The sequence below is a fragment of the Pristis pectinata genome, chromosome 5 (assembly GCF_009764475.1).
Source record: "Pristis pectinata isolate sPriPec2 chromosome 5, sPriPec2.1.pri, whole genome shotgun sequence".
NCBI lineage: Eukaryota > Metazoa > Chordata > Chondrichthyes > Rhinopristiformes > Pristidae > Pristis > Pristis pectinata.
This window is the reverse complement of record NC_067409.1, coordinates 54,491,180-54,502,120: the sequence shown is the minus strand read 5'-3', so window position 1 is coordinate 54,502,120 and position 10,941 is coordinate 54,491,180. Positions and strand designations below refer to the sequence as shown.

The 10,941-nt window shown below is 38.7% G+C and overlaps 1 protein-coding gene across 1 annotated transcript; it reads right to left on the bottom strand.

The window, feature by feature from the left end:
- Positions 1 to 567: 567 nt before the first annotated feature.
- On the bottom strand, positions 568 to 10,422 carry LOC127570563 (deleted in malignant brain tumors 1 protein-like). Its single transcript, XM_052016231.1, has 6 exons — positions 7,700 to 10,422; positions 6,458 to 6,683; positions 5,632 to 5,762; positions 5,326 to 5,485; positions 2,087 to 2,223; positions 568 to 707 (listed from the first exon to the last, which is right to left on the bottom strand). Exons 1-6 carry the CDS (start codon positions 7,707 to 7,709, stop codon positions 568 to 570), a joined length of 804 nt encoding a protein of 267 aa, XP_051872191.1. The 5' UTR covers positions 7,710 to 10,422.
- Between the last annotated feature and the right edge of the window lie 519 nt (positions 10,423 to 10,941).

Genomic DNA, 10,941 nt, shown 5'->3' with positions numbered 1-10,941 from the left:
ATGATCAAGTGTACGGAGGAAGTGCTTCAAGGATGTTTTGAAAGTCTCCTTGAAAAAATGTAACATCCTTACTGACTCATGAGAATCACTGGATCCTGATTGATCCAAGTTCAGAAGCACGGAGAATGGCATGAGAGCTTCAAGACTCTTTGTGGGAAGCACGCAGATGCCCAGCAAGAAAGGACTAATGGAGCGCACCGACTCCCACACTATCCACCCACCCACCCTATCGAACACCTCCTGCCTCATGCACCACATTGGCATCAACAGCCTCGCAGTGGAAGCAAGTCATCCTCAACCCTGAGGCACCATCTAAAACGGAGACACCTTTTATGATGACAGATCCCTTTTTATTTCTTCATTCAACAAGATAAGAATTATTAGTTGGGCATTAGTTGTAATGTGGCTGCCTCACAGAATCAGGTTACATACATATGATAATGTTTTAAATTAACCTGAATACGAGCACATTCTGTGTGATGAATTTATCTCATTGTTTCCTACTTACTTCTTCAACAGAGCACAACAATTAGTTGATAAAAATTAGAAACGAGTCAGTGTGGAATACTAACCTGTTGTGGAGTCAGAGATCATGTCACATTCCACGGGGAAAGGATCAACTCCACCGTCCACACCATCAGGATCAATGGTGAAGATCCCAGACTCTCGAACACCTGCACTCTTTAAGGCTGCACAGGACTCCATAACTATTACAAGTTCAAAGTAAGATGTTAGTGATATCTTTTTATCCAGTTGCTTCCTCTAAAATCATTATCACTTATTATCCAATATCTGGTTTGCCATGGTGGTATTTGCAATTTTCATGCTTTGAAATGTTTCCCTAATCTTTTTTTTTTAGGTACAATTTCACTGCTCAGTCCTGCATTCCCTACAATCTGGCAAATGTGTTTGGAAGTTGAAAAATCCTTCGCTCCACATTCATTGCGATCACACATTTAACTCAATTGTCCCAACACTGGACTGCAGATGAGCAGCCAGGAAACAGTCTTGGCATTAACAGGAAAACAGCCTCGACTGACTATGATTAAAGAGGCTATTCTTTACTTGCATTAATATTGGCAAGTTTGATACCGGAGACATGGTTCCAGTCAGCTCTGATGAAACAATGGATCAGATTTTTGGTTATTATTCACATGAGGCCTCATAGTTTGGGAGGAAGGGTGTGCACTGGGGGTGAGCCTGAGTGCTCTGATCCTCTCTCTGGATGCCTGCCCAGTCACCACAACCTCTTGGACATCAACAGAGAAACAGAGGTCTCACTTCCATGTGTCTAAATGTCTTCAGACCAATTCACCCACACCAAACCAGCAGTGATTTCACATGTGAACTGCCAACTCAAGAGTTCTATGACAGGACATAGGGCCAATTAGTCAACATTTCATAAATTACTCCCAAAATTACATGCAATTAGCATGTGTGGCTGCACAAATGATTGCAAATCACACAGCTTACATGCACAACACATTGCATGCGGCTGTATAGAGTGCATAGAATAATGAACCAGCAAAAACAATGCTGTCAAATTTTCCAATTTATTTTTATTTTTGACAATATTCATTTGCCATTAGTTGGTTTAGCTCAATATGGTCTATCTCTATCAATGTAAGGAGTGCAGGAGCATATAATCCTATCCCACATTATTTCTGCTTTATAACTCAGCAACAAAGAGTGCATATTCACTTTATAACTTGTATTTATTCACAAAACTTCTTGCATTGATTTTAGCTCATAGCGTGTTTAATTCTATGGACATTCATTTTAATAGAAAACTTGGGAAGAAGATTCGATTGTGGCACTAGGAACCAAAATGGTTGATGAATAAAACAAAAGATATGGAAGAAATTTGGCATTTTTGTTTCCTTTTAAATATTCAGCTAGAAGTTGTGTCACACAATGAATAAATTAAGCACCTTTGGATGTTCCATTTGTACCTCTTGGAATAACAGATGAGAACTGTTTCCAAAAACTGATTTTGTAAGCCTATCATCTAGCCAGCAGTAAGGTCAGTGTACAAACCTCAGAAATTTCCAATGTGAGATGAACAGAGCAGGCAAGGATAACTCACCCATGCAGAACACTGCTGCACGTTTTCCCATTGCACATGTACCATTTGGTTTGATGTCACAGTCCTGCAATGTCACCTCATCTCCCCTACATTTAATATGAGAAGCTGTCTGTGGACTTTGCTGGCTTGCATCAACCCTGAAAATAAAACAAAAGCATGAGAGGCGTAAAACAGGAGCCATTGAAATCAATGGAGCTGAATTTTGGACGTGGAATGCAACATGTAGCCACTGCTTAATTGCATTTTTAGTGCTATCAACACAAGATGAATTTCTAAAGGAGGTATCCCTTCTCGTCACACTGACCTCAACTACTCTACAGTGTTAACTTTTCTCTTGAAACGTTTAACTCCTCAGCTGCAGTTTAATAAAGTATGCAATTTATCCCTAACTAACATTATCCACCTCAAAGCTCTTTAAGTCCTTCCTTTTTATATGTTTTAAAAGTTTCTCTTGGATGGAGAAATTATCTGTGCAAGGTGAATGATATTGGAAAACAACATTTTTGCATTTAATGCACCAGTATCAGCATAAGTTATTCTGCTGCAGAGAGTGTCTGTAGGTCAATCTCAGAAAATGACTTGTACTAATATTACCACCACTTCATCATAACTGCAATATTAAAACTTGCTGTGAAGTAACTTGTGTACTGGCGCAAAAACTAAACTGCCCTCTAAAAAGCCCCTAACCAGTTCAGCAGAAACTCAGGCAGTCATTTAGAGTCATTAGTCTTTGTCCCATTAATCTGGAAAGCAATTGCAAACACTGGTGAGTGAATCAGTTTTGGTATAAAAATGTAATTTATTGTAATACATCCCATCTCTATCCTGATACTTCTGAGATGATGACAGTTCTGAAGGCAAGGTAAGCACAGTGTTTCAATTCTTTTGCGAGGGAGGTGAACAGAGAAATTCAGGAATAACTAATTTTGAACTAATAGCTCCCAAAAGATGACACCACATAGGGCTAGAAATTGCTATATTTCAATGGCATCAAAACAGTGTTATGATCATCCCAGCACTCTTTGTGAAAGATACATTAAGATAGAGGTCTTTAAATGTAAAGTTCACAAAACAGCATTGTTGTGTTTCCCTGTATAACACACTGCCCTGCCCCTTTCAGCATTGTGTTCTCCACTGATGTATAATACATTCTTATAGCTACCAGCATTGACCCAACTGGTGCGATCCCTGCTGCCAACTCTTAAAGGGACAAACTGCAACACCAGCAATAGTCTTCCAGCTATAGGGGAGTGTAGCTATTCAATGAATGAATACTGCAATCATGGGGTGGGTGTTGATGAGTTCTCCTAAGGGGTCACAGGGACTTTAACAATAGGTCAAGGACAATGCTGCAGGATGCATGTTCATTGTGCTGGGGAGCCATGGAGCTGGGGCAGGAGATTATACAGGAAGTCACTATAAAGATATGAGTGTGGTCAGAGAAGCCTGTAATGCCGACAAATGCCCGAGCGTGTTCTGATACTCCTGTGAGCTGAAGGAAAAGCTGATGAAGTCTTCCTTCCTTGACTGTGAAGTTTGTGTGACCTTTCAAATGCAGAAGTGAGCAGCCTGCAATGATCCTGAGGCTAGGAAAGTCAGAGGGACAGTGATCAATAAGCAAAATATGAAGATGTTGAAATCTAAAATAAAAATAATAAATGTGGAGGGAGGAAGAGTTAACATTTCATGACCAGACGTGTAACGTTTTAGTGCTGGGACCCTTGTTGATGTGATACATATTAATGACTTGGATATGAAGGTAGGAGGTATGATGAGTAAGTTTGTGGATAACATGAAAGTTGGTGGTATAGTGGATAGTGAGGAAGGTTGTCTAAGGCTACAGCAGGATATTGGTCAGATGGAAATTTGGGTGGATTGTTGGCAGATGGAACAATCTCGACAAGTTTGATATACATTTTGGGAAGTCAAGTTGGGGTATGACATATATATAGTAAATAGTAGTGCACTAAAGAATGTTGATGAACAGAGGGACCTTAGGGTTCAAGTCCATAGTTCCCTGAAAGTGGCAACACAGGTAGATAGGGTGGTAAAGAAGGTATACGGCATGCTTGCCTTCATTGATCAGGGAATAGAATATTAAAATTGGGATGTTATGTTGCAACTTTACAAAGTACTGGTTAGTCCACACATTGTGTGCAAGTCTGGTCACCAAACTATAGGAAGGATGAGATTGCACTGGAGAGAGTGGTTCACCAAAATATTGTCTGGATTGGAAGATTTTAGTTATGGGTAGAAATTGGATAGGCTGTGTTTGTTTTCTCTGGAGCAAAGGAGGCTGAGGGGTGACCTGATAGAGGTATACAAAATTATAGGATGGGTAGATAGTCAGAATCTTTTTCCTTTGGTAGGTATATCAGGTTTACCGTGAGAGGAAGGAGTCTTAAAGGTGATTTTACTCAGAGAGTGGTTGGTATCTGGAATTTGCTGCCAGAGGAAGTGGTGGAGTCAGATACTATCACTATGTTTAAGAGACATTTAGACAGACACTTAAATAGGCAAGGCATAGAAGGATATAGACCTAATACAGACAAATGGGATTAGCTCAGATGGGCAAAAAGGTTAGCATGGATGCTTGGGCCAAAGGGCCTATTTCTGTGCTGTACAACTCTATTAGAAATCTGAAATAAAAGCAGAAAATGCTGGAAACACTCAGCAGGTCAGGCCATGACGCTGGCTTCACAGGCAAAGCAATCATAGCACACAGAGGAACCCTGGCATTGGATGTTCTGTATTACCCTGGATAGAGGATTGGCTAACTAATAGAAAAGAGAGGGCTGGGATAAATAGGTCATTTTCAGGTCGGCAAGCTATAGCTAGTGAAAGTGTCAAAGTGATCACTGCTGGAACCTCAGCCATTACAATCTATGATCATAAGAGGTGCATTGTAGCTAAATCTGGTGACAATGCAAAGGTTGGTGGAAAAACAAGTTATGAGGAAAATGCTCAGGGTCTGCAAATAGCAAGAGATAGGTTAAATGGGCATAAATTATCAGACCCAAAATATTGACTACTGTCTGAACTGAGTTTTTCCAACATTTTCTGTTTTTATTTCAGAGATCCACCATGTGATTTTTTAAATTTTCATTTGCTATATATTTTAAAATTGTGCGAAGGAATTTATGGGCCATGGGCTTTAGTATTACTTGTGCAAGTACAAAGAATGAAAACAGCCTTTCATATACCACAGTCAACATTGACAGATGATGTATCTTATTTACCTTGCAGCTAAAGCAGGTCCACTGAAGCCCAGCTGGCGGCACACTACTGTGGCATCTCTATTGGTCCAATGGTTGGCACATATTCCTCCCCATTGCCCATCAGACTCAATTTCCAATACGCCGTCATAAATATTCTTTCCTCCAACCAGATGAATATAACCTATAAAAAGTAACAGAGCAAGAAAGTAAATGTACCATGAACTTTAGCTTCTGTTAACTTAGTTGGCAGCTTCTAAAGTCTAGCATAAGTGAATTCCAAATCAATAGTGTGGAAATTTTGTTGACTTCCATTGGATTGACATTTACCTGCAGGGATTTGAAAAGTGCTGAACTGAGCTGAAAATCCCTCTAGTTCCATAGAGGAGTCGGACCTCATTGTGATGCTCATTGTATTGGATGATCCCTGGAGCTGTGGTGGCAGTTTAGATCCACAGAATCTGATTTGTAAGATTAAACAGGAAAAGCAGAATTTTAGTTTGCAGCTAATGCTTCAATGTAAGTAAAACCAGTAGTTAGGCAAAGTTGAATCACATTTCATTAATTTATAAGCTACTCATACAAATGCCCAAATGGCTGATTTAGTTATTTCTTTTAATTTATTCTTGTGCCTTGTTAATGATCATTAAAAAGAAACCATGAAGCAAAGAACTGGAGCTAGACCGTTGAAGTCAAACTAACAAATCCCTCTTTGAAAGACATTAGTGAACTAACTGGGATTTTACAAAAATCTAACAGGTTTTCTGAGTTTTCAGTGTCAACCCACAAATGACCAGTTGATTGAATTCAATTTCATAGCTTTCTGCAGTGTAATTTAGAGTTTTAAGCTACTTCTCAGTACTAGAACCATTAGGTGGCTGCAAGATCTGCTATAGTTACGGTTGTGAATGATTTTCCTTAAGAGGTTGTGACACAAAATATTTATAAAATGATTCAATACAATGAAATTTATTATCATTCATAAATTTTATATGAAAAGCATTATTTCTTACATTATGCAATACATTACACCCTAAGACTAGCATTCTGTTTACAGAAATTATTTGTCTTGCACATCTTAATTATTCTTTTTTAACATATCTGTGATATTTTATTATAGACTGCTGTGTTTATAAATCATAAGTCCAGTGGTTACCTGCCCATTTCCACTTTGTTGGGTCCTTTGCCATCATAAACAACCACATAGTCATACTTGCAAGTCCTTGTGTTCCTCGATAAACAAAGAAATAAAATCCAAAACGGATGAGGTATCCCGAGGAGCTTCAATCTCCAGGTGCACTCCATGTTACTTGGGTAGGATTGTGGATAGTGTGGTGTCTGAAACCTTCCTTCAGATTGTCTCATCACACCACCACATGAATCTACAGCAAACACAGTGTGCTTGGTCATTTTGTGTGCTGCATATTGATGTAAATCTTCACGTAATGCACATTATGATCTTTATAACACTCAATGTACACTCAAAATGAGATACTGGGAGCAAAGTATCACTGGACAAATAGCTTTAATAATGCACAGAATAACAAAATTATAAAACTCCCTTATTCATGATTCACATCCTACTTCCTTTACCTAAAAAGCACTATCTTAAAGGATTATTGAATCTAATAATCAAATCAAATTTACCAAAGGATTCTGTGAAAATGGTGAAGAATAAGCATTATACATTGTACTAGAAAAGCCAAAAATTTCAGGGCCAGAAAATCTGACCTGCAGGGCAGTTTCAGCATTGTGATCAACCTACTTGGAGCTAATCCACATGATCCAGAATCACAATGTTTCAGATTTCTAGCAAGTGCTGTGTTCTTTATCTCATTGTTCCAGCACTTTTTAAATGTCTCTTTTCTGCTCTCGCTCATTCCTCTCTACTTGCACTTCCCCCAGAAAGATGAATTACATTCAATAAGCTTTCACCACCTTCTCTCAGCCAACCATCAAGACCATCTGTTGCAATGTCCTCTCTTGCTCTCCACTCTACCACAGATATTCCCTTTCACTACCTTCCCCACCCCCTCCTTGATTGCTTTCTAACTTTCCCTACTTATGATGAAAGGTCAGCTTCTTGAAAAATTAATCCTTTTCTCTCTCCAAAGAACCTGCATTTTCAGCATTTCTTGTATTGCAGTCTAGTGAAACTGCTAAAAAGACTAGTTGCATGTTAAACAGCAAAAACTGCATGAAAATAGCCAAAGCTAACAGTCTTATGTGCCTTGATGCCATTCGTTAAAATAGAGGGGAGGTATGGCTACCGTTTGAGTGATTTTTGTGTATTTTTCTGACATGGACAAAATCGACTTATGGACATCTGTAAAAATGGAACCTGTTCGTTCCCTGGGAATGACGTGCACATTCAATTACTTAATTTATATTTATTTACCTGAGGGCATTAATGAGGAAGTGAATGAAGTATTGTTTCTCCTTTTGGTATTATTTCCGTGGTGACAGCTGGAGAGCTCAAAGTGCTCATCTGATGGACCTTTAATGATTCATTGGTGGCAGATGCAGGACTTGCAGATGATGTAGCTGGCAATGAAGATTCAGTGGTGTCCATCTGTGATGTTGGCAATATTGGTTACATCCAATGAGGAAAAACTCTCCATCGTCAAATGATTCACAAAAATATGGGCCAACTTGCTGTTTTGGTAATGGAACTCCTTCTGTCCCTGCTACCTGTCGTCCTTCATATGCTCCAGTGGATGTGCCTGGAAATATCTCCACCAATGCCTTCGGAAGAATTTTGCAGCACTGTGCTATTTCCACTAATTATGAAAGATGGCTCTGAGATGTTAGGATTAGTTTCAACTGCCTGGTGTGTAGTTGTATCTGCATTTGCCAGAAAGTGAACATTGTTATCATTTCCGATCATATGTAAATAATTCTTACCGGTTGTTATGCTGACAGGAGCTTTATCTGAGGTGACATCCTGCTGTACAACCTCAAGGAAGTGTATGAATGTATGAGGAAGGCTCTTTTGCATTGCTTTCTGATGGGCCAGAACCATTTGATTTGTTCTTGCACCTCCACTGGAAACAGTTGACTGAACATTAGATGTGATTGATTCCTTCATTTCATTGTTTATAGATTGCTGAAATCTGCCTTGAGCTGTAATTATTCTGGACAGGATTGAACCACTTGCTGTTGGCACCAACTTTAATGCATGATCAGTACTGTATTCAGTTTTTTGTAGTGTATTTACTTCACTGATTGTACCTATCTGTGCATTTCTTTCTGTACTAACTGTTGATTGTGATTCTGGATCATGCGGATTAGCTCCACGTAGGTTGGTCCCCATCATACATTCTGGACCCAAATAATTCTCCATTATTATTTATAATCAGGTTTGATTCTTTATTTACTTTCTCCAGCTGGTCTTTGCTGGACATCTCTGCTTGTGAAAAACCACTTACTTTGAAGGTAACAGGCTTTACATTTATCCTAGCAGCGGATGTTACTGGAAAAGCTACTTCACCTGGACTAGGTGTGGCCCGCTGTATATTTGTGTCTGCATTTTGTGGAAGGCTTGCCTCAGTTATTTGTAGATGATTTATTGCTGCCTTATAATTTCTTCTTATTTCTGAAAGGGCTGTATTGCCTCTTCTGATTAAATCAAGTTGATCTGTACCTTGATTCTTCTGTTTTGTTCCGTTCAGATACAGAATGTTATCAATTTCAGGTGCCTTAAGGTGAAAACTATCTCCTGTATTAGTCCTCTCCAGCAACGCTGTATTGTTCATTCTGAACATTGTACTTGGAAAAATTGGAAGATGTGTAGTGAATACCTTGGGTTTTCTATGAGCTTTTCCCAAATGTGTTGCCCCGTTTGTGTTAATAAAATCTAACTGGCCAACTCCTCCTCGAAAAGCCAATTTGATTTTTTCCCCTTTTCCTCATTTCTATAACTGGCTTCTCCAGGTTCAACTCTGAGTATGTGTTATTAATTCCATCACATGTACACTTTTCCATTGTGTAATCATTTGAATCTGATGAAGGGAACTGTTTTAATCCATTCAGAGAGTCTGCTGTTAGTCTCAAGCCATTTGGTTTTTGTCATTAATACCATCTTCCAAAGGCAGTCCAGATGTTACAGTCCCAACGGAAGATGAAGGTAACTCTGTGTCAAATGTATATGTCACTAGTCTTCTTAATTTATTGCTGGTTTCTGTTATAAATCTTGTAACTGTGATATTTGAGATGCAGGTTTTAGTGTCACCAAAGGCATATTTGGTTGCACTGTTTGTGTAGTCACAGAGCTGGCTGCAGCATTAGCAGATTCAAGACCAACAGTGGGGATACTAACCCCCATTAGCTTTTGCTGATTAGATAAAGCTTGAGAGGATATAAAGTCTTCATCTCCTGTATCATTATTTATTTTCGAGGCTGCAAATCCATCCACAGTCACATTCCAAATTTGTAACAATTCTGAAGTGGAAGTTGTGGACAAACTGCTTATCACTTCAGATCGGTTTTCATTTTTTAGTCCCACTGGTCAAGTTGTTCATTATTTCAGACGTAGAACAATTCACACATAATCAAAGTCCGCAGTAACTTTGCCTTTTTCTTCAGTTTCTAATGGATGCTTACATTTTGAACATTTATCAGAGTTGACAGGCTCCTTATTGCTCTCCGCTTCTGGATTGTTGACAGAAAAGGCAATTGAAGATTGTGCAGATATTACTGAAGTTGAAATTTCTGTACTGTATAGATCCTTACTTTGTTCACTCAGAAGGATGGTTCTGTTGAATTTGAAAATTGAATTGTTTCATTTTTATCCTTCTCTGTCTTGGTCAGATTTGGTTTAGCCATTTCTTGTTTCTTAGAAACATTCTTCCTTGAGGAAAGTAATGTTGTGACCAGTGACGTGTTCACTGATTTACTGTTCAAAAAATGTTGCCTTCCGGTTGTATTAATTTATTATAAGCAGAGCAGGTCATCATCAAGTTTATAGCAATACACATCCCATTTTTCAAAGCAAGTTTTTTTTACTCCATATGAGTATAATGCCTACTCTGTTTTGGCCACAATTCCAATTTCTGTGAATCCTGGGATAACCAACTTCTCCTGACAAAAGCCAGCCTGCTCTGCATTCTTCTAGTCCAGAAAGGTAAGGCGGTGTGAAGGTTGATCCCTAGTTGCAATCACAGCTCCAAAGTCTCGTTCACAAGCATTTTGGCAGCAGGGAAAGTAAGAGAAATAACGAATCTGCTGATCATAATGAAACACACCACTCTGACGCCCTGCAGGAAAAGAAAGCATGTCATGTAAAAATTGAAATTGAGAAACATGTACTAGTTTGAAATCATCTCCTTAAGGGATATTTTTTCTCATTAGTTTTTCACGACTTGTTCAATCTGTTAACTTCCATATCATGATATGCTTTGTTATGTACCTTAATAGTTTTCACACAGTTTGCAATGAAGACAAAACTTAAAATGATAAACATGCCAACAATTCAAGGTACCAATTTTTCTTATGCAGTCACACAGATGTAAAACTCACAGAGGATGTCAAGTTATTGTATTTATCTCAGGAGTAAGAAACAACTTAAAAACTCATGAGAGGCGCAGCTGGAAACAACTAATGATGGCCTTGCTCCAGTGTAAGAGTGCAGTAAATGTTAAA

Bases quoted from the DNA above. Each gene is read 5' to 3' on its own strand.
- LOC127570563 (XM_052016231.1), bottom strand. The intron at 5,486-5,631 runs GTAAATGTCAAT...TACTTTTTATAG, and splicing joins CACTTTTCAAATCCCTGCAG to GTTATATTCATCTGGTTGGA. The intron at 708-2,086 runs GTGAGTTATCCT...AACTTGTAATAG, and splicing joins TGCAGCAGTGTTCTGCATGG to TTATGGAGTCCTGTGCAGCC.